The 23,591-nt window shown below is 40.1% G+C and overlaps 3 protein-coding genes and 1 long non-coding RNA gene across 4 annotated transcripts; 2 read left to right on the plus strand and 2 right to left on the minus strand.

Moving 5' to 3' along the window:
* The first annotated feature begins 1,037 nt into the window (after positions 1-1,037).
* Positions 1,038-9,572, plus strand: LOC146648674 (uncharacterized). Its single transcript, XR_014908504.1, has 2 exons — positions 1,038-7,398; positions 7,430-9,572. It is a non-coding gene; the product is annotated as an uncharacterized LOC146648674 (long non-coding RNA).
* A 2,180-nt stretch (positions 9,573-11,752) lies between these two features.
* Positions 11,753-13,841, minus strand: tmem53 (transmembrane protein 53). The gene is made up of 3 exons (XM_085388609.1): positions 13,580-13,841; positions 13,247-13,350; positions 11,753-13,100 (listed from the first exon to the last, which is right to left on the minus strand). The coding sequence occupies exons 1-3, from the start codon at positions 13,632-13,634 to the stop codon at positions 12,399-12,401; spliced, it is 861 nt and encodes a 286-aa protein (XP_085244735.1). The 5' UTR covers positions 13,635-13,841; the 3' UTR covers positions 11,753-12,398.
* Positions 13,842-14,727: 886 nt separating this feature from the next.
* On the minus strand, positions 14,728-18,928 carry toe1 (target of EGR1, exonuclease). Its single transcript, XM_085388605.1, has 9 exons — positions 18,808-18,928; positions 18,581-18,728; positions 18,423-18,463; positions 18,225-18,321; positions 17,844-18,002; positions 17,387-17,500; positions 16,893-17,041; positions 16,315-16,477; positions 14,728-16,126 (listed from the first exon to the last, which is right to left on the minus strand). Exons 2-9 carry the CDS (start codon positions 18,692-18,694, stop codon positions 15,371-15,373), a joined length of 1,593 nt encoding a protein of 530 aa, XP_085244731.1. The 5' UTR covers positions 18,695-18,728; positions 18,808-18,928; the 3' UTR covers positions 14,728-15,370.
* Positions 18,929-19,060: 132 nt separating this feature from the next.
* Positions 19,061-22,284, plus strand: LOC146648677 (uncharacterized). The gene is made up of 4 exons (XM_085388606.1): positions 19,061-19,588; positions 19,829-19,988; positions 20,429-20,604; positions 20,789-22,284. The coding sequence occupies exons 1-4, from the start codon at positions 19,439-19,441 to the stop codon at positions 21,170-21,172; spliced, it is 870 nt and encodes a 289-aa protein (XP_085244732.1). The 5' UTR covers positions 19,061-19,438; the 3' UTR covers positions 21,173-22,284.
* Positions 22,285-23,591: the final 1,307 nt, after the last annotated feature.

Below are 23,591 nucleotides of genomic sequence, written 5' to 3' on the forward strand. Positions count from 1 at the left end.
TTTGTGCTTTGATGAGCTAATAATCAGCTCTCTTTTTTCTCATTTTTGTTCTAAGCAGGCCTGCAAGATTGAATTAACAGCGCTGTAAAAATTTCCGGGAGAACAAATATAAGGTGACCTTTTCCAGATTACAACTGGCTGAGGAGAAGGCTACCTGTGGGAACCTGATCAGGTTGTAAGTCCTTGTCTAAAAGGATTGCGGTCAATCCAGTCCAAGAGCATAAAGAACTCTTTTCCTAAAAAACAAAATAAAACAAATGAATGAGCTCATGTTGCTGAGGGTGGAGAATCTGATTATTTGCGCGGGAGTCTCCACTATCAGCAATATCTCGTGTGAATGCGTGTGAGTGAATGTGTGTGACTGGACCAAGGTTAGGATGAATAAATGTGGACAAACAATTTACCATGCCAGCAAGAGAAAGGGGATGCTTTGCTTTGTTTTGCTTTTGCCATGAGGAGTGGAAGACTTAATTCTGGGGATGCTGGTGTTTGCTTTGAGAAAATTTCTGGGGTTAGATTATGGTATTACATTATATTGTTGGGAGAATGCCAAATGCTAAAGGGGAAACATTTTTTGAATATAACTCATGTTACCATTAACTGAAGAAACACATGACTGATAACTGTCCTGTTTTAGGTTTTCTTTCTTATAACACAGATTGGATCATAAGTGGGGAAAACTGAGTATGAAATGTGAAGATCAGGTTAACACACAGGTTTTGTTTCTAGGAAGTTCCAAGGATGCTGGCTCTGGATGGAGCCAGGAGTTCGAAAAGATTTGACATGATGATTAAATTGATTTCATCCCTTAAACACATGTTTGCAGGCCTGGAGCAGATATACCTGAGAGGAGGATCGCTGATGTGTTTAGTCAAATAATATGACTAACCTTTTTTCTTTTAATTTCCTAAGCTCTGGTGAAGCATTTTCAGTTTGTGACACATAAGAGGTGTCAAAAGGGGGGAATTTCAGGTTTAATTTGAAATAATGGGTTTTTATGATTCAGGTGCGGTAAAACTTATGCATAAGTGATTGCTTATATGCTTAAGCTTAACTGATTGAAAATCTCTGACTTGGGTTGGATGTATTTTAGTAGATTAAGCATTTATAATCATTGTATACATACATTGCATGATTGTGCTCATTAACAGAGTTGATGTTCAGTCCATTTAAGGTCATAAGCTTCAATGAGCGCGATGTCTCAGTCGATATATTGTGTAAGTGACTTGGAGCATAGAAGGATAAACTGCGTACACGCTTACAAACACACGATTTAAACATAGGCCAGGCCAAAGGCCTGGAATTCATTAAGCTTTTAACTGTACAGCTTTTAACTTGCAGGTATGGCGTGGAGTGTAGTGAATGAATGCATAACAGGCTTACATACACAAACATCACATAGGTTTATTTTCTAGGGTAAAGGTGGAACACATCTTGCTTTGTCTTTGCTTAGCAACTAGTGATGTAGAAGGTGTTAAAGATAAGCATGCCATGAATAAGTCAACAGCAAACGTGTGGGGGTGAGACGGCTGAAACAAAAATGTTGCAGAAACTTGTCTAACTGTCTTAACTGTAACTTTTGCACGTTATGTATCTGCTGGAAGCAAAAAGAGGCGTAAATCCTGATAGACAAAATTTTGGAGTGTGCTTTCTAGCGGAGATTTATGCTGATATGAGGATGGTGTATATTTTACCCTAGGTGTGTTTAATAAAATTAAAAGTGTTGCTCACACACATAAAGAGCATTGAGATTAAGTAAATTAAGATTAAGTAAAGTTAATATAAAGGATAGAGCCCAGAACATGATATTGTGAACTGTGGAGCAGGGAAATTATTTTACTGCTATTGTTGAATAATTGTCATCAGTACCATTGCATTAATAATATAATCTGGAGTTTATATTGCATTCAGATGTTGAAACAGTGTGTGTCTTTCAGAAAGACTAAGTTGCAGGCTGACAGGAAGTTGCAGGTTTGCAGAGTGTGCCTTTTGCAGAACTGAAACCGAAAGCAGAGTCTAAGTGCAGGTTATTTTGAGGAGCATTTGAGGACGAGACACAGACAGTTAAGAGGTGACACAAAGAGCATGTGAGGTCAACACATACACACACATTAGTTAGATTCTTAGAGGAGAGATTAGTTATGTCTCGACAAGAAAGAGGAACAATTCACTTTAAGATAACGGAAAGTACCAGCCATGAAAATAGAAGATGATCTTCTAGGTGAAAAGTCATTCTGGTGTTGATCTGATCTATGTATAAAATGTATCTGTGACGCATGAAGGGGCGTCAGTAAATCAAACCCTGATGCTATAAAATATCTGTTCATGCTTTGATTAAGTCGAGGACTACTGGCTGTCTGCGTACAGAGTGTCTTCCCACACGTGTGTTCATTAAAATCATTGTTTGACCAAGACCTTCTGGACCATGGGTGGTTTGTACTCTCCTTCCTCAATTTTGAACCTTAACATTTGGGGGCTTCGTCCGGTGGTTGAGGAGGGAGGATTGGAGGTGTAGACGGTGATGTATGGTCCGTTGTGGTCAGACAGGCAGGCGTGACCCGGCAACCAAACTGAGGGGACAGGCGCCTTTAAAAAGAGGTAGGCACAGGCCTGTTGATTTTATCCGAAGTGTGCTGAATTGGATGATAAAATTAAATGTCTATTCAGTAAAAGTTGCCGGTAAATGTCTGCTTTGATTTTGATGAGAATCTCATGACAGTACTGAGGATTTAAAAGCAGTTGGACTGCTGGTAATGATTGAACGCGGTTGGACCGCTAAAAGGATTTAATACGGTTAGGACCGTGGTAAGCAGTTGGACTGCTCAATGATTTTACTATCTTAGGGAATTTGGTTATTTTTTGGTTATAAGGTTGGACCTGCTTCAGTCTTACACTTTGTTGGGTGTTTTACTGTTGTTTCAAAGTATTATAAATTACTCAAGAACGCCAGTTGGACTGGTAGGAAGCGCAGTTCTCGGAGGTAATGCTCCCTCCCGGCCAAGGACGCTTGGCCCTGACCTATCGGCGAATAGGGTTAGTACGGTTGGCAACCGGGGAGAACTTGGGAACCTCCAAAATAGCTAGGAGTTAGAGTCTCCTTACCGTTTGGAACAGTATCTGCGCTTTTTTGGGCAGCAAAGGTTGGACCTTGGGTGTTGGACACTTTTAAATTGAGTTAGGGACTTTAGAGATGAGGCCAGAAACTGTTGGACAGATACTGGTTAATTGATTACAAAAAAGTTGGACTTTTATCGGTTAGACCGTTAACTTAAATTTTTCGAAATTCGGTAGGTGTTAAAAGGCATAAAATCTGTGCAGTTGTAAATATAAGACGTCTTTGTGAATATAAAATAATAGATCTCTGTGTGAAAGGAGTCTGAGGCAATGCTGGAGCTATTTTCAGACGGTGTGTGTGTGAGTGAAAATGCAAATGAGTAAGCAGTGAACTGTTTAAACCACGGTTGGTTTTACAAATACTGCTGCAAACATTGCTGAGTGTGTGTTTAAAATGCCATTTATGTTTATTAGAGGACTATAAATAAAGTTTTGAGTTGCCGTAGTGGATGTATAGTAATTGACTGGGTTTGGATGCAGATATATAAATATATTGAGTGCACTGTATATACTTAAGACTAACACATCACTTTCAGTAGTAACTTTTCTCCAGCATTAGTTGCTGGTGTGTTTTATTTTTAATTTCTTGTGTGTGCGGTGAGAATTAATGGAGGTTTCAATTTTTTGTTTGTTTGTTTTTTACTTGCTCTTTTTGATTCCTCAACTCTGGTCACACTTTAGGTGTGTGAATGCGGTGACTAGAAGGTTTTGAATGATGAATAAAGGTGTGAGAGGTATTTCTTTGGTGATGTAAAGTAGGATGTTTTAAAGTTTGAAAGTGTTTTTAATTTAAGAGATGCATGAGTGATGTTATAAGAGTTTAGTTTATTTAAAAGGTGTGTGTGAGAGGATTATGAAATCATTGTGTGAATGATGCTACATTTTAGATCAAAAGTTAGTAGAATTACAGAGGGTTTGTAGATTGTAAATACAAAATAAGTTTGATTAGCCTGGAGAAACAGCAGAGCAGCTGCGTGCTGTGTGTGTGTAACAGGAAATGGTGTGGGTGACAGGAAGTTTGCATGCCCATATAAGGTGACGAGTGAGCACCCAGAGAGAGAATCAGATGAGCTAAACTCTAGGCAGATTAAGTATGGAGGTTTTGAAAAAAGAAATGAAAAGGATATTAATTGTATGTTTTAGTGTGTTAACACAGATTACAGATAAATAAAGGTGGACTTCTCTCAACCTGGAATTTTGAGTACGGCGCCAAAACCAGTAGAGTAGCATAATTGGGAGAAAACAGGCCAGATTTTGGCTTAAAATTTTACAGCTTGACCTCGCACTTGTCCCCATCCTGAGAAGAAGCTCAAAGGACAGTTAATCTCCTGATGAAGACCAACAGAACATCGTGGACTTGAGAAGAATTAATAGCAGGCAAAAGACAGTGCAACTGAAACCACACTGACGACACCAGCAGCAGCATGTAAGGAACCACGAGGTGGAAACATGTACTGTAAATTACAGGCTGGGCAGTTGAACAGTGGGATAATGAACGGTGGTAAAGCACTGGACATTGATTGTCAGATTTGCCATGCTTGGAGTAATCTTGAAAGAGATGACTGAGAGGATCAACAGGAAAGAAGAAACCACGTGATGAAACATGCACGGTGGACAGCAGGCTGGTAAGAACAGTGTGACATGACTGTTTAAAGGCACTGAATGTGGTATTTTGCCAGGCTGGGACTTGATCCAAAAGGAAAATACTGAAGAGAAACAGAGAAGAAACAGACTGTGTTTGCTGGAATTCAAGACAACAAAAGGACACTGAGAGAAGAGGACAGTGACCAGTGAGAGGTGAAGCCGGACGAGTTCGACTGTGAGAATACAGGGTGTAATTGGATTGAAATGAAAGCCTGAACTCATGATGGTTTAGAGATGTCCACCGTCACAAACAAAGAGGTAAACAAGAATAGAAAACACACATAGACAAAGTGTTACATGTGAAATTATTTCTGGAAAGGATCAGAAGTGAGATAGTTTTGAATTAAGAAATCAGGGAAAAGATGCATGAATTAAACCTGACTATAACATATAGAGGCAATGAAGAAAGCAGCTTACACTTACTGAACATTAACAAAATACATAGGAAAAGCAATGAAGACCTGCTTACACGTATATACATGACATAAGTTGGGATCTCTGACCAGAGAGAGGGAAACGGGTAGTTTAAGTACATATGATAATAATGAAAATGTCTCAGTTGTGTTTCTATAGGGGCGAAACAGATCTGGATCAATTCTCCCCATGCAGCGGTCGGAAGAAACCTGTAGGTTAACTTGACTGGACATGCCAAGGCAAGTTTCTGGTTGAATTGTTTACAGCGCCATGTCTCCATAAACCTGACAAGTGGGCCCTAACTTCTGCCTGAGGAGCAGGGACGCTGTTAATAAGGTGGGAACTTAAAATTTGGGTTAGCAAATTTGGGAAAGACAACTGACGGCTTAAGTGGAGAATTGTGCAGGAGTCTGACACACTGCAAAAGCAACATATGCAAATTCACATACACAAACAGAAAATGCACTAACCTTATAAAGACAAGACAAGCTCATGGAGTTTAATGCATAGACACTGATTAAGCCTGGCTAAGAACACAAACATGTGCAATGAAGAACAGCTTGCTATTTTGTATGAATGATACAATGGTGTGAATGTTTAATAAAATGCATTTGAGTTTGTAATTGAGGAATAGAAGAAGCCATATGACAAAGGGAGTGAGTTATGAAAACAAAAAAGTGATTAAAGTAGTTTTAAAAAGAGTGACTTAGGAGTGCTCTCGTACTGAGTGATCAATACTAGTGGTAACTGTAGAAAGAAATAAAATAATTTAATAAGGTAATAATGTTTAAACATATGTTTCTCTTGTTGTGGCAACTTCTTGAGAGATGACTCAGTATGCACATTAGCTGGAGTGAGTGGTGACGTAGGAGCTTCCTGTATGTGTGTGACTGAGGAAGTGACTTTCAGAAGAGGAAGCATGGCAGACGAGAAGTGCAGATTGGGGTAGGGAATTTATAGTTTAGTGATTATATGATGTCGTAAGGGGTCTTATGCTGAATTTAAGAGCATAAGGGGGTGATTTTTGTGTGCAAATTGTGTGGTTTTAATGAGACTTTCGGTGTATTGAGGAGGCGAAATTATGTGGTGGCAAAACTTTTGTGCGTTTAAGGTTGTTGAGGTTGTTGTGGTGATGGGTTGATTTTGTCAGTTAGGTTTGGGTTGGTGTTTTTGTTTTTAATAGAGGGAGTTTTAGGAAACATGGACATGTCTGGGAGGGGCCCATTATCTTGTAACAGTGCACTTAAAGAAAACCTGTCAGGTGATTTTGTTTTGTTTTTATGAGCTAACAATCAGCTCTATTTTTTCATTTCTGTTTTAAGCAGGCCTGCAACAGTGAATAACGGCGCTGAAAATTCTCGGGAAGAGCAAATATAAGGTGGGCTTTCCAGATTACAATTGGCTGAGGAGAGCTACCTGTGGGGACTGATCAAGGTCGTAAGTCCCTGTAAAAAGGATTTTATGCGAGTCAATCCAGTCCAAAAGCATAAAGAAATATTTTCCTATGGAAAATAAAAAATGACTGAGCTCATTTTGCTGAGGGTGGAGTATCTGATCATGCGGGAAGCTCCACTATCAGCAAATACATGGTGTGACTGCATGTGAGTGAATGTGTGACTGCATGTGAGTGAGGATGAATTAATGTGGACAAACAATTGTTTTTACCAGAGAAAATTTGTTGACTGGGGTTAGATTATGGGATTATAGTATATTGTTGGGAGAATGCCAAATGCTAAAGGGGAAATATTTTTGATGTAACTCAGTTATCATTAATTGAAGAAACACATGACTGATAACTGTTCTGTTTTAAGTTTATTTTTATGACATAGATTGGATCATGAGTGGGGAAAACTGAGCATTTTTAAGTTTTGTATAGTATCTTGACACATGAAATGTATCAAGATAAAGGGGGGTTTAGGGTTTAATAATTTAATTGTTTAATAATTTAGGATCATTTCAGGACCTTTTGGGTTTTTGATCATTTGGATATGGTAAAACTGAAACTGTTATTTTTAAGTTAAGGTTAAAGGATTAAAGTGAACTTGTCACGGTTTGCGGGGCAAGCCGTGTGGAGTTGTAGAAAAGGACCCAAAAGGCGGCAGCTCTGGTGCAGGTGAATATTTATTTACAACGGTGGGCACAAAACAGCACTGGTGGAAAAACAAGAAACCGGAAACCTAAACTGGGTAAGCTAATAACACAAACCAGAAACGAGGATGCAGGGAGGTCCGGGGAAATACACAAGACACGCAGGGAGACCGAGGGGAAACAACACAGACGAACCAGCAACTACCATAACAGAAGACACAACTTAAATACACCCAGAGAACACAGGGAGATTACACACAGGTGGGGAACACAGGTGACACTGATAAACATAACGAGACAGGGCAGGAGTGAACACAACATTACGCATACTGACGAGAGACTGTCAAAGTAAAACAGGAAGTACACAGAGGTTCAGACAGGAGGAGAGAAAGCACGGGGAGAACACAGACATAACAGGCTGGGGGAAACATGGAATAAACACAAAGAGAGACGAGAGCTCATAAATACACAGAGGGGCACAAGGGGGTAAGAGTCACAAAGGGAAAAAAAAAAAAAAAAAACACTTAGGGAACACCACAACAGGACACCTCAGAAAACCTGGCCTAAATAAGGAGCGAAAATACAAGGAACCAAGAATACTGGGCCAACATGGCCCAGGACCATGACAGAACTGAATCCTGTTTAGAAGATACAATGCCGGTTTTTCAAAGCTGTGGATAATTCTTAGAGGGAAAATTAGTGAGGGTTGAAGGGGTAGAACAGCTTTGATTTCTTTTTGATTTCTAGAAGTAGTGGTTATAATGTAGGCTTACACATACAGATATTACATAGGAGGTATTTTTAGGATAAAGGGGGAGCTTCTACGTAGAAATGATTTTTATACATATTGCATTTTGTGCTTTTAAAGGAGTTGTGGCTCAAATTTGTCTCTGGAGGGTCACGAGCCTTTGGCTAGCGCTATGATTAGCCAATCTACTGTGAGGATAATATGAGTTCATGAAGGATTGCACACGCTTACAGACACAGAGTTAAGAAACACACAGGACCGTATTGATTCCAGGCAAAAGGCCTTAAATTCATTTAGCTTTTAACTGAACTTAAAGAAGGACCAAAGAGGAAGGAAAGCATATATTTTGGTTAAGTCTGATAAACTAGAATTAGGAGGTATTGTTACATTAAAGGAGCAAAATGAAATAAAAAGGCTATACCAAAAACAGGTGATAACATAGGAAATGTGAGGTTTTAAAATGAAGTTAGTGTTAACACACAGGAGTTGTTTCAAGGCAGCATTCAGCTATGATGAAATGTATACAGGAGTAATTGCTTATATGCTTAAACTTAATTGATTAAAGTGGTTGTTTTCTTTTGGATCTTTTAGAGTAGAGGAACTTGCAGCAGCGACAATTTGTGCACAGGATGTTGATGATCAGATAAGGGAAAAATAGAGCGAGCAACCGGACGTGAAAGCAGGGCTTAAAGAGTTTTAAAGGGATGAGTAACGTTGAAGAGTATACATAAATACAAGTCAATAAGTTAAGAAGATAATTAGGATCAGGCTTTTGATTAAAGAAACCCAGATAGGATGAGTTAGGGAGGTGCAGGAAAAGGTGTTTTGTTTCCTTTACAGAAGATCTCGGCGACCACAGGAGGGGCGAGGATCCTGGAGATCTCGAGGTCCGAGACCACCAGAGAGGGTCTGAGCGAGGACACAATGTATTGCGACCTCTGGTGTTCCAGAGGTCGAGAGAGGGAGTGTGGAGCAGGGAAATTATTTTACTGCTATTGTTGAATAATTGTCATCAGTACCATTGCATTAATAATATAATCTGGAGTTTATATTGCATTCAGATGTTGAAACAGTGTGTGTCTTTCAGAAAGACTAAGTTGCAGGCTGACAGGAAGTTGCAGGTTTGCAGAGTGTGCCTTTTGCAGAACTGAAACCGAAAGCAGAGTCTAAGTGCAGGTTATTTTGAGGAGCATTTGAGGACGAGACACAGACAGTTAAGAGGTGACACAAAGAGCATGTGAGGTCAACACATACACACACATTAGTTAGATTCTTAGAGGAGAGATTAGTTATGTCTCGACAAGAAAGAGGAACAATTCACTTTAAGATAACGGAAAGTACCAGCCATGAAAATAGAAGATGATCTTCTAGGTGAAAAGTCATTCTGGTGTTGATCTGATCTATGTATAAAATGTATCTGTGACGCATGAAGGGGCGTCAGTAAATCAAACCCTGATGCTATAAAATATCTGTTCATGCTTTGATTAAGTCGAGGACTACTGGCTGTCTGCGTACAGAGTGTCTTCCCACACGTGTGTTCATTAAAATCATTGTTTGACCAAGATCTTCTGGACCATGGGTGGTTTGTACTCTCCTTCCTCAATTTTGAACCTTAACAGAACCAACTTTGAATAATTAAAGGACCTTAGATGAACACAGTAGATTAGTGAGGTGTAGCAGAGAGAGGCGTTTTGTTTTCTATCCTTTACAGGAGAAGATTTCAGGACCACAGCGACACAGGGGTGGCGAGAATCCTGGAAGCCCGAGACCGAACGGAACCAACCAGAGAAAGGGGAACCCCAAAAAGAAGAACAGAGCACAAAGACACCTAGTTGTTTACATTGCAAAGAAGATCAAAAGCTTGTTAGACACAGGTTATAATGGGAGCATAAAAGTAATGAGAGGGACTCTAGGAATTGTTGCAGGATTTTTATATTATGTAAATTGCCCAAACACAGTGTTCAGGCCGGATAGGTGCTACCCGTTAAAGGGGGCGAAGAAACCAGGCCTAAGTTTAAAGAAGAAACGAGGTAAATTTTTAAAGAGGAAGCAGGTTAACTTTATAGAGGCTGTTTCCAAACCAGTGACGAAAGTAAAGTAGGACCTTTTACCAGAAAAAGCTAATTGTATCTTTTGGAGTTTACAGTGTGCACTGAGGGAAGTCAGGAGTGGTTTTAAACTGGCATTGAAAGAAATTTAAACTGGGATTCTAGTTGAAAAGGGGGTGTCGGAAGTAGGTTTAGGACAGCTCACAGCCCGGCGTAAATGCAAGGTGCTGTCTCACACCCTGATTTATTTGTTTGATTTATTAATTGTGGATAGAAGTAATTATGACAAAATAATAAGGAAACATTGAACACATACAACCCGTTGAGGGGACAGATAGGGTTGGGCAATTGAAAGGTTTCATTTTGTTTAGCATAATCACTTATGTTATACCCTAGGCTTTTAACATGTAAGTAAACTTAATGGGATAAATAAGGAATTAGTTCATTTCTCAAGAGAAAAATGAAAAAGGAGGACTGTTAAGAATTAAACAGATATTTTTTAAGGCTTATCTGCTCATTAGAGTGTTTTATGAGAGGCCCAGACTTGACTAGGTCACAGGCTGACCAGAAACTGCATGTTTTTTGTAGAATATGAGGAACAGAGTGAGACTAAGTCTAGACAGGTTGCCCTGGCAACAGACCTTAGAAAGGGGAAGTTATTGCAAGCTGCACAGGAAGTTTTAGTGCACAGGCATACTAATAAATCAGACACAGAAAAGAGGAACTGAGTAGAAGGAGTTCGTTTGTAATGAAACTGTGTGTGACGTGTGAAGTACCGAAATAACACCATATAAGACACATGTGGAGCTTCAAATGTTAGAGATCCTGCAACTGGCGTTTGGGCTGTGCAGGGGTCTCTCTCTTCCGGAAGATGATTGAATAAAAAGAAATATAAAATGTTTTGACCACTATTAGTCGGGTTTTCTCTGTTCTATCATGGGGACAAATAAATCGGGGCTAATTACCTAATGATGTTCTTGGGGATTGTGGCTGATCCACCACTTTTTCCATCATCATCTCACTCCATGAGAAAAGATCTTGCATGGAGCTCCAGGATGAGGTTAACTGATGGTCATTTTATATTTCTTCCAATTGCACAAGCAATTCTCACCTTCTTGCTGATGATCTCGAGCCCATTCTGGCCTTGTTAGGGTCTACAACTTTATCTCCAACATCCTTTGACATCCTTGGTCCTAAAAATGGATTCTGTGGACAGGTGTGCTTTAGACACAGAGAGGTGAGACTAAGAGTTCGTGTAATTGATTGATTTTAATGTGTGCATCATATGGACACAACCAATTTGGGGTAGCAAGAATTCTGGCTTGGTTGTAGGGGATCAAATACATTGCTTTGCATCATTGGGAGAAATAGCTTTTATGTAATGTGTCTTTCTGGACTTTTGGTGGATGTTTTGTCTCTCACTGTTAAAATGAAACAAAAACAAGTGAACAGAGACTTTTCATTTCTTCGTGGGCAAAGTAAAATAGTCTGCAGGGGGATCAAATTATTTTCCCCACTGTAGAGGTTTCATTGCCGGCTTTTGTTCAATGGAACATGCTGCACTATGGCCACCATGTTGCTCAAGAGGAATCAGGCTTCATAATGGTTTGTAACATGTAACAACATCGTTATGTCATGAGACCTATTATTTGGCAAAAATAAACGAGGCATCTTACCAAAATAAATTTACAACATGTTCTGAGCATTCAGGTTTATTGAAGGCACGTCAGTTAAAAAGAACACATTAGTTGCAGAGGACATATACATTCATTGTTAATCAGCTTTGTCCTTCAATTAAATTCATGTTAAAACTCACATATTAGGGCTGGGTATTTACTTTTTTTTCTTGCACAGGAAAATAAAAGGAATTTACTCTACGTGGCAACAATTTTCAAAGTTCCATTAATGAAGAAAACATTCAATCACGTTTAAAATCTGCCTTCCTTGAAGCACCCTTGCATTCTCATTCAATATAAAACCATTAGAATATAACCACGTATATATTAAATTTAATAAATCGGAGATACAGATCAACCAGATTTTTCATTTTCAAAACTGCTTACCACTACCGCTAATCTACAATAAAATCACATTTCACATCAATATTAAATATATTTAAATTATCCTAAAGGATAGAGTTCAAATTCTCCAGTGTATAGCTACTGATTGGATTGTATTCATCATCAGGTTCATGTGGTATATAACTGCTTCACATACTTCATCAGCATGTGAGTTAGTGTTTGATAAACTGGCAGGATTTCACACCCTAGTGTCACACTGACTGACTCAGCAGTCTGGTTTTCTTCCCTTTGTCATCTGCATACGACAGCTTTGCAGAAATTTCAATGACTTTGAATGTGTTGTCTCTTTTTTGTTTCGGTCCCTTCCAACTCCTTCATGCAGGCAACCAGGAAGTCATGGCACTTAAGAGTATACTCTTCAGGAAAATACCGGAAATGGCCAACATGGGAGCTGGAGACAAAATCAAAACTGTCCACAGGGACACCTTTCTGCTTCAAAGTCTCCAAAAAGCCCTCAATATCTTTGTGCCTAATCACCTGGTCATCCCTGGAGTACAGGAAGAAATGAGGCCAGGCGGGCGGCCTGTCCTGCACGGCATCGTAGTGGTTCTTGTGAATGTACTTGGTCAACGGGTACAGCACGATTCTCAGAAGGAAAACAGTCACAGCAAAGAGAACTAGGAGGATGTACCTTAAAACAGGACTTATTTTTGGACCCAAGGTGGCCGTCAGTGCACGCAGGGCCCCACGGACGTTCCCGCTACCTGGAGCACTGTCCACGATGGCCCCGACAACAGACAGCGAACTGAACTGTTTGTCACTGTGTAGCAGTTCTACAATGTAGCGGTAAAGCATGAAGCCACCATTGCTGAACGTGTGAAAGAAAATAGGACTGTTCTCCACCTCGTAGTCATAGAGGATCTCCAGCAGTTTGAGAGCCGTGTTTCTCAGCTCCTTGTATCCAAACGACTCAGAGATAAAGACAGTCTTCAAAGGAGCCGTGTAGCGGATGGTGACGCAGCCCTGCAAGCATGGAAAACAAAGACAATGAGCATGAATGAGAGAAGTGGATGTATAAAAAACTGGCCAGTCCTGTGCAACATTTATAATGGCACAATCCTCATGAAGGGATGAGAGCAGGTGATTTGCTCGTGTCATATAGTTTGAACCTGTTCATTATAGATGGAGCTGTATTTCGAGAGGTGCTTGTCTTTGCATCCAGCCCAGCCCAACAGTATCACAACTGGCTCCTTTGTCCCCTGCCAGTGTCTCTCTGAAAACAAGGCACACGATTAAAACACACACAAAACAAAGAAATAAAGAAAATAAATGAGGCAAACAGTTACAGAAAGCTAGGCTAAATTAGCTCCAACTGTCCAAACAGTTGGAGCTAATTTGGGGGGGGGAAAAACACATTTTTAACGCGGCTTTGTAATTCACAGCTAGCGTGTAGGCTAAGCTAACAGAGGCATGAGCATACAGTACAATGAAATGTTGCTCACCCGACGTCCCTGCATCTGGAAACACGATGTTGTAGTCTATTTCATCGGCTGCCATTTCTGATTGCTAGAGTATCAGCTGCGGTTCTCTGACGTTAACGTTATCTCGCTCATTTGGCCGTTACAGAAAAATAACTGTAACTGTGCCACAGAGCGCTGAGGTGAAGCCTGTGTGAACCAAAGGAGACACGCACACTAAAGGTCCGCTGACTGTCACCAGCTTCTCCACTACACACACTCCTTCCTCCCGAACAGTGTTTCTTCTTCGTTGCTTTTTTTTCAGCAGCGTCAAGATGACCTTACTGCCCGTTACCGCCCTCTTCTGCATGCCAGGCGCAATTGCGTCTACAATTTTGCTTCTGCTCGTTCAGCTCGTCTTTCATGTCATTTCTCAGTGTGTGTCCCATAAACGAAAAACTACTTGAAAAAGAAAGAAAAAAGTAACAATTGTGCATAAAATACTGTTTTTTTTTTTTCAGATAACTTGTCATTGTAATAGGTTTTCAAATCCCCTTATAATTTCTGAGGAAAAAAAATCTAAGAAGTAACACAATCATTTGAAATATTAATTTTAAATTAAGCTAAGTTCAGTTCCTAACTACTGATTGTTCAATATTTCATTATCATTCATTCATTTATCAAACTTAACTCTCTATGTGTGTTTAACTGAATGGCGAAGTCCATATATGTTATCATTAAGTAGAACCTAAATGCATAATTTATCAGTTCACTTATCACATTTCAAATTGTTCATAGATAATCACCCACAGGATGTTATAACTTCAATTATTTAAAGTAGTAAAAATCTGATTAGATGATTTGGGGCCTGTCTTATTGTAGCTCAGCTAATAGCACTTAAGAAACCCAACAGATTTTCTTCTTCTGACAACTCCTTTAGGATTGCTACAGTACGTTTGCTTCCGTATCACCCTATCCTTCTCATACCAACCTTCTGCATGTCCTCCTTCCCTGCATGCATAGATCCTCTCTGTGAGCTTCCAATGTTCCTCCTGCCTGGCAGCTCCATATTCAAAATCCTTTGTTCACTGTATCCACTATTCCTCCCCTGTACCTCCAAACTTCCCTTTTAATTATAAATCACACACCCATGGATTGTTTTTATCTTAATTACTGACGATTGCCAACTCACATTTTAAGAGCAGAAAAACACATTTAATCTTTTAATCAACTGTAAGCATAATATGGGATATTTTTTCAAACGCAAAGCTGCATTGATTTTAAGAAACTGGGTGCTCATTCACCATTGTTGTTATAATTCCTCGATACTCAAGGGATCTTAAATGTAATATTTGACAAATGGATTAATGATTGCATTAGAAGGTGGTGCTCTATGAGAGTTTGGTCAGTGGTATCAATTCCTCCATCCTCCAGGAACATTTCCCCATTAGGATAAAATGATGATTACACCAGAACTGTCCTCTCATTCACAGTCAGGAGTCAACCTGCCGTCCACTCACAGCTTAGTGCTGCTGTGTTTAGGGCTAAATGCTAACTGCATATGCCTAAATGCTGACAATGACTTAGCATGCCAACACTGAAATAACACAAATTAAGCTGAGGCTGAAGGAAAAACTAATATATTGACACTGGTTTCATTTGATCTGGACAAAGGTTTTGACCAAGTATGGAGACCACGTGATTTGGGTGAACCATGGCATTTACAGAAGGTCAATTACAAGCAAATATATTTCAAACAATAAACATCCCCAATGGTCACTGGATTCAAGTCCAAGTCTGTGGGATTTATTCCTTACAAACCAAGAGAGACAAAATTTAACACCTTCTGCCCCACACCATCTCCATCTTCTGCATGTGGGCCTTGGACGACTTGGAGAAGGTACTCTTTACCACATTGAGAGGCGCTACCTTGCCGCTCAGATAGACCTTGTTAAGACAGGTAGGAAGCCACGACTGCTCCTCCTCCTCCTGCTCCTTGTCTGCTTCTCCAGCTTCTTCCTTCCTGATGACGGTACAGGAGTAGGCGAAGATGTATCCTGTCATAAAGGCGTCAAATCCTGCCCGATGTGTCCCTGCGTCAGCATTCTTCTTCTGGGTTTCAATCCCAGCTGAGCGGTCATTCGTCTTTTCTCTCCCTGCTCCTGTCCCACTCACTTCGCCACTTTTTCCATCATTTGTGTTGTTTTTTGTGTTCCGGCTGTCATCAATTGAGGCTGTTGTTATGTTCTCATCACACACACTGTTCCCCTTGCTGTCAGTCGCCAAGCTCTTTCCTTCACTCTGTGGGGTGTTTCCATCACTGTCCATTGCTGGCAAACCATCTGGGCACATCTCAGCAACTGTCCCTCGCTGGTTTCCTGGCGGATCTTCTGGATCCACTTCCATGTTGGGGATTTTATTTTCCGGAGAACCATCAAAGATGGAGGAGCCCTCTCCTTCACTTCTCTTCTTCTCTCTCTGTCTCTTCCTTTTCTTCCTCTTGTCATCCTTATTTTTCTCGTCCTGGAAAATGATGCGGTCTGTGTCATGGGATAACGGACACTTTGTGCCATTCGGACACCAACCAAATGCCTGGCAGACAAACAAACAAACACAAAGTTAGGTAAATTAGTAAAAACACACACAATTTCATGATAGCTATTTGGCTCCTGCATTATAACAGACATACAAAAATAAAAAATAAAACACACACACAGGAGAGAAAAGAGCACTTTAGTTTTCCACAACTGTACAACTGAAGATCCAAGGTTGAAACTTACAGAGAAGCGCTGACAGATGTCAGTCTGTTCCTCAACAGAAGCGACAGCTGGAGACTCCCTGTAGTCCACATAGGTGGACATGTGACCAGCATACTGACAGAACTCTATGTGAACATGAGGTCCATTTGTTCCGGAGTCCACACTGCGACCATTATCCAGCTTACTGGGAAAAAGAGAACATGATATGAAAGAAGAGGGACAGATAGCTGATTTTGTTTGGCTTTAAAGGACAAACAGGGTTAATGTTTCAAAGACAACGTACACTGACATAATTATGGACACCAGACTTTTCTGCTCTACTCCAAATCTTAGCACCTTCATCATCGACTTAGCCAACAGGTTACAAAAAAAATGAGTTATCAATTATTTTAAGAGGTGTTAAAGGGCTTTGTTCTTTGGTTTTACATACTGGTAACTGCTGCATTACATCACAGAGGACACACGTGGAACTGTCCTGTTTACCTTTTAGAGAACTTAATTAGCGTCAAGTTGTGCAAATTATATCAGTGGCAAATTAATGTCCACTATAAAATTCAATCAAAACACAAAAAATAAATAAATAAATAAAAATTACTCACCATTTCTTGTAGGCGTACTCAAGATAGGAGGCAGAGAGTCGAAGCTCAAATTCTGTGACATATTTGGTGTCGTATATCCCAGCGGGAAACATCTCTGACAGGTCAGCAGTGAAGGTGGCCAGGCGCTCGGGCAGGTGAGCATAGAAACTCTAACAGAAAAAAAACACAAACATTCGTCAATCTTCTCAAACATCTCTTTGACCAGGAAGTCATTAGAAATGTTGAATCAGTTTTGTAAAACATATCCAGGCCCAAGACAGGCAGCATTAACCTTGGAGTTTTTCCTTTTATTGTAAATGTACACTACACAGACGTGCTCTGGCTGTGAACCCAGGACCATCTTGATGTGAAACAACAGTGCTAAACATCAGTCTTATAGAGTAAAAATAAGAGTTCTATTATTATAAATACTTTATAAATGTTAAAGGTATTTAGAAAATGTCATAAACAGATTTCACATCTTAGGAAAGTGAAAACAAGACAACAACTTGCACCTGGTACAGAAAAGCCATGTCAATGAGACCATTGTGTAGCACCAGGGGCTTCCGAGCACGCAGCAGCTCAGTGAACAGTGCTCGGATGTGAACGCCGCGGTCATCTGCACCTCCCTTACGAAGAACAAAGAACAGAGAGGAAAATGAACTGACATCAGAGGCAAACCTACTACTCCTCCCTGGCGTGATAAGTTAGACACCTTTTATTTTATTTATTTATTTTTTAAGAAAAAGGTCAGCAGATGTAATATTATTTGAAAAAGTAAGTACACCTTTTGACTGAGCAAGCTCTACATCCTTGTAGAGCTTTTGCATAAGTGCGTGTTAGTCACTGTACATGTGATGAGCTGGACAGAACATAGTCGTGGTAAATAACAGAGAAAAGCAGCAGAGTGAACACAGCGGGTACAGAACACTCAGAATGGACGACACAACTCAAAGCAGCAGGAAACTTTACCTTATTGTTGCCCTTGCAGTACGGGATTCCGTGGCCGTACTGCTTGTTGAAGTCAAATCCGTGCTGCACCAGGAAATGCACTGACTGGGGCTCTATGATGTACTCCTCTGAACATAGAAGGGTGAGGTTATACACCTGCACCAGGTACGAGTCTGCAGGCTGGGGGAAGAGAAGGAAGGATGAATCACCTGTGGCATTTGTGAAATCTGCAGTGGCAGTTTCTGTAATTTGATACAGATCTAATAGCGTTATTTAAATGTGTATAACAGTCTAACTGGCACTGCTGTACAAACATGTTACACTTATGAGTACGGTGTAATAACTGGTTTAATGTGTAGTACATGACAACATTTAAGCCACTCTAAAAGGATCATTTTGCACCTTTTGATCAAGTTTCTTGTAGCAGGCGATTCCCAACGAGAGGATGGAGCGGGACCGAGCTGCATGACATATAGCTTTGTATCTGTCCTCAATGGATCTGAAATATTACAAGAGCCAGAAAAAATACAAGCATCTACTTCCCAAGGCTTCTTGCACAACCTACTAATACTATTTCAGCTCAGAAAGACCTTTACTCACTCAGCCAGCAAGGACTTCCTGTTCCCAAGACCGCTCAGCTCCTAAAAAAACAGGAATGTGAATTTTCTGCAAACTCCCACATTACCATCTGTGCATCTAAAGTGGCGAGAAACCTGGAAGAAACCAAATTCTTTCAACACGTAAGAACTTGTAATTACCGTGTCCAGTGCAACGAAGGACGCCGTTTTAATAGCCACGACCATAGCAGGCCAAAGCTCTTTAAAGTTTTCATTCTGGACATCAATGACAGGAACTACCAGCGAAGATGCCATGCTTGTCTTAAACTGCAAAGTTGCTGACGACTACCTGAAACATGAGCTAGTTTATCTCAGGAAGAGTTTTAATTAACAGCTGCTGGATTTCCGAGACATTACTCGTCGCTTACTTGTTACAGTGTCTTTAAAATCGCAGTGTTTACTTTAACTACTGTTGTTTTTGGGAGTATTTAAATGTATCAACCGCTAACAACTTCCAAAAACATTTCAACGTGCTTCTTTGGGTCCTGTGACAAAATATCTCACAGCAGTTCGACTGTTTCCTGACTCCAAATAAAGAGCACTTGCCACTAAATACTTGCAAAACAAAAATTAAAATTAGTTAGCGTAAAACGTTATCAAGCGTGTGTGCTTTATGTTTTCATTTGACCGCTTCTGTTTCGCTTTTTGCGCGGTACGTGGTATTTTCAATCAGGCATTCCCGACAGACGCATACAAACAGTGCGTCACTATACTTGACCACCGTGGGGAAGTACGCCATTTTGGCTCAAACAAAGTCAGCTATATTTTATCCCCGTTAAGATGATATAAGTTGTTTTCGTGGGGTTTTTTTCTGTTAAAAATCTACAGGGCATGACTTTGCTTTCCACAAGTTAACGTTTGATGCAAGTGTAACATTTTCTCGTTTTTAGAGCGTGCACGCAGTTAGTAATGATTAAAAGTCACAGCTGAGCTGTACTGTAAGCCAAGCTAACTTAACATTTAGCTGTGCTGTTGCTGTTTGTTGTGACTGTGTGTGCAATGGGTGGCTGCTCCGCTCCAAACTGCTCCAATTCAACCAGCATAGGCAAGCAGCTGTTTCGGTTCCCCAAAGACCCTGTGCGGAAGAAGAAATGGGTGGTGAACTGTCGACGGGACTTTGAACCAACTCCTCACTCCAGACTCTGTCAAGTAAGTTTACAACATAGTAATAGAAAAAAAGTAGAACCAAATCTAAACAGACTAGAATCATGGATTAATTGAATAAATAGAATTAGGATTTATATATTTATTCACCGGATAATTATCTTCTGAGTTCAGCTAATTGTCAATCTTTAACCTTTTGTCATAATATCTATAATTCATGTCTTTTGGTTTTTCATTATTTTGATTCAGTGTATGTCTTCTTTGCACTTGCTTCATTTCTTTAAGGACCATTTTGAGCAGAGCCAGTTTGAGGAAATAGCCAGGTCTCCAGCTGGGGGGAAGAAGCTGAAACCTAATGCTATCCCCACTCTGTTCAATGTTGGAGAACCTCCCTACCCCGCATTCACGGTTCCCTACATCCTGCACCCTTTGAAACCTGAGCCAGGTACTGGAAATCTAAGGTGTAAAGTTGCTCTGGATCCTTTTTACTCTGATTAGAATTGAATTCAATGGATGGATTTTTGGTGAACTACAAAATGCTTGCTGTGTATGAAAGGTCACGACACTTACTGTATAGTTGTCTGTTATCTCTTACTTTTCACATCATGAACTGCTGTAGAAAGCATTTCTATTGGAAAATACAGTAAAAACAGCCCAACAACACATTGCACATAAGCAGTGTTGTCTGGTTGCTCGTAAATGTAGATGAGCATTTTGCAGAAAAAATAGAAATGTTTGTCTCAACAGAAAAACCCAGAAGTTCTATGTACAGTTATTGCTCCATGTCTGCAGAAATATTTAAGAAGATATCTTCTTGTTTGGATGTTTTTCTACTCTAGTTCTCAGAAATTTAATTGCACTTTTTTCCCTTGTGTTTTGGTGTAGTGGAGAAGGAGCTGAATTTCGGGGATCATGGCTATGCCAGACGCACCCCTTTGCCTGGCTTAGAGGAGGAAGATGCGGACAGAACATCTGAAGATCAGCAGCCCTGCACACATTGCCAGCTGCTTAGGAAACAGCTGGAGCAGGAGATGCAACACACTGCAAGGCTACAGAAAGAGGTAGGACAGCTGATGACTTCCCCTGCAAATCAAAGCCTGGTCTGTTGGGCTTCTTTTTTTTTTTTTGGAGAGCATTGTAAGGTTTTATTGCGTTATGCAAATTATTATGAAAGTTGTTACAAAATAATGAGTGTTATGTGCAATAAAATGGCCCAAACTAACCATATACTCCTGTTTCTGTCAGGCTGAAGAGATGAAGAAGCGTCTTTATCGACTTGACCGGCTTGAAAAGGGTCTTCAGAATTTTCTGTATGAGGATCAGATCCGAGCCCTGTCACTCACCAAACGCTCCCGACGTGCTGTCTGGTCTCCGGAGACAATCCTGAAAGCCCGGAATATCCGCTGTGCAGTTGGCACCAAGGGGTACGAGTACCTGAGAGAGATTGGTTACCCGTTACCCTCCTATAGGACTCTGTGTAACCGTTTGGAGACTAAGATCATGGTGACGACTGATATGAGCTGCGAGGAGCTGGCAGAGCTAGGCCTGGGGCTCATGGCCACCTGCGACAGTCCCCCTGAAGTTGGAGATAATGATGAGGAAGAACTGATAGGTGTTTTGTCTTCTTAGCAGTTTGTGTGAATTGCTAAAGACTAAAGCTGAATTATTGTGCTTTGTATCTCCTCCTTGAATGACTTGACGTGAATTTGCTTTTGTTATGTCAACTGGTTGCACTCTCAAATGCTTATATGCGTGTGATCAGCTGATAAGAGATGCTCAGGCTAGCCTACAGTTTTACTTGTAGTATTTTCTCCCCACCCTGCTGTTATCCCATCTAGAATCAGATACAGATTTTTTTTTTTTCAGGTCCCTGATGCCAAAGAGGTATTGATAAAAATATAAGCTTTGGTGTTGGTGCGTGGCATTAAGAGAATCTATTTGAAACAGCTTAAATCTCAGCTTCCTTTAGCTTGACTAAAATGCAGAATAGGTGCTCGGCAAAATCCAACTACCATCATGAGACCAGAGGTGGTAGGGGAAACAGTGAAGCTTATTACAAGTGAAACAAGACTTTCCACCAGAAGACTGCATTTCCTGCTTTGGAGCTAGATGTTTACTAATGAGTTCAACATAGGGGAAGATTGGGTTAAAATCAAGTGAGCCCTTAACAATGATAAGCATACACATTGAGACGTGGGGCTAAGAGTATAGTGTGCATTAAAATCTGATATGTCATGAGTTGTTAAACAATTCTCGATATAAAAGCAACTGAGAGCAACGAGCACCAAAAGCAAAGGACACTGATACGGCAGAACAGCAGGAAACAGGGATGGACCTCTGAAAATGCTGACCCACTGTGAGCTTGAACATGTGCAGAGCATGTGTACCATGTAGCTTGTTACTGATTGTAGTTGAGAATTGTTTAGAGGAGTCATTTGCGCAAACCCTGACAAGTTTGATGCTTGTGTTTTTAAAGTCAAGTGTCTCTGAGCTTGGCTGATATTTCCTGGCTCTGTTTACATGTATAATAAAATTAGCATTTGGAATATTTAACTTTATTTAAGTTTCATATAGACACATCTCATTACAGAGTGTTCCCTCGACATTGTGATTTTTTTTTTCTTATTTATTTTCAATCTTTTTGTTTTGGTTTGTTTTTTGTTTTTTTGGGTGGGATGTAAAGCACATGATTTATGTCTTTAACCATAACATGGGTTTAGTATCAAACTATATTGTTCAATCATACCTCTCCAGTTTAAGCATTAATAAAACTGAATTTCTGTACCTTATTTTGGTCACATGTACACAACTGAGACCCTCGCTGTTTTTCAAGAAGGTTCCAAAAACGATGTATGGAAAAGGAAATAAGAGTAAATCCTGCACTGGTGAATAACCTAATTTTGCACTACAGTGTAAATTTCACTCTGAGAATTTCCCCTTTGCTCTGTTTTGAAGTGTTCAAATTTTCTGGATAGTTTAAGTCAACCTCAAAATTTATACAGAAGCTTGAATATATACATACTTCAACTAATATTTTATTAAATGTCCCTTAGCAAGTTGTACCTCAACCAGACAGCTTTGGTAGCTGTTTCCATTGGTACGGACATGACTTTTAATCCACAAATTGTCGATACTGTTGAGTGTTTTGGGAAGGCCATTCTGGCAGCTTAATGTTGGCCTGCTTTGTGTGTTTGAGATCATGTCATGTTGGAACAACCAATTATGTCCATGTTTCAACCGTCTAGCTGTTAATTTGTGATGTTGAGACTCCAATACATTTGGGTCCATTTGGAGGCAGTCCTCTCTCATTATTCGGTCCACTTTGTGCAAAGTACCAGTACCACTGGCAGTAAAACAAACCCAGAGGATGATGCTACCATCACCATACTTCACCACTGGTACAATGTTCTTAAGTTGAAAGTCTCTCCTTTACTCCTCCAAACATACCTCTTGTCACTGAGGCCAACAGGCTCAGCCTTTGTCTTGTCTTACCATAAAACCTTTCTGCAGAAAGCCTCCATTTCTCATTCATGAGTGAGGCTCAAGTTGCTGATTTTGAAGCAGAGGCTTCTTTCTTGGTTGGCATCCACTCCCATGGCAATGTAAAAATCTCTCCTCTGTGCACAGTGACCCCGGTGTTCCAGCAGTTCCCAGTTCATAGCAAATGCGAACATTAGTGGTTCTTAACCAGTTTCCTCTCATTTGAGGGGGACAGTTTAGGTCTACTATCAGACCTTAACAAAGCAGTCGACCAACTTCTACTTTTGATAGTTGTTTGCGAGGTTATTATAGTTCACTTAAACTAGATGTGGAAACACACTTAACAATTTTATTAACTGAAACAGAAATAAAAACTTGCAAAAAAAGATTAAAGTAACATGATTTTGTGAATTTGGAAAACTAGCTAAAATATAAATAAAAAAACAGGAAAATACTTAGTTTTGGTACGTTACTGGTAAAACTCGACTATTGAGGTATTGGATGGAGGTCTGTGGGTTTTTTTGTGATACTCATTTTCCTAAATCTTGCCTCTGATATATACCCTTTA

The sequence above is a fragment of the Rhamphochromis longiceps genome, linkage group LG18, assembly GCF_057381845.1.
Source record: "Rhamphochromis longiceps isolate RC_006_pf linkage group LG18, R_longiceps_female_GT1.1, whole genome shotgun sequence".
NCBI lineage: Eukaryota > Metazoa > Chordata > Actinopteri > Cichliformes > Cichlidae > Rhamphochromis > Rhamphochromis longiceps.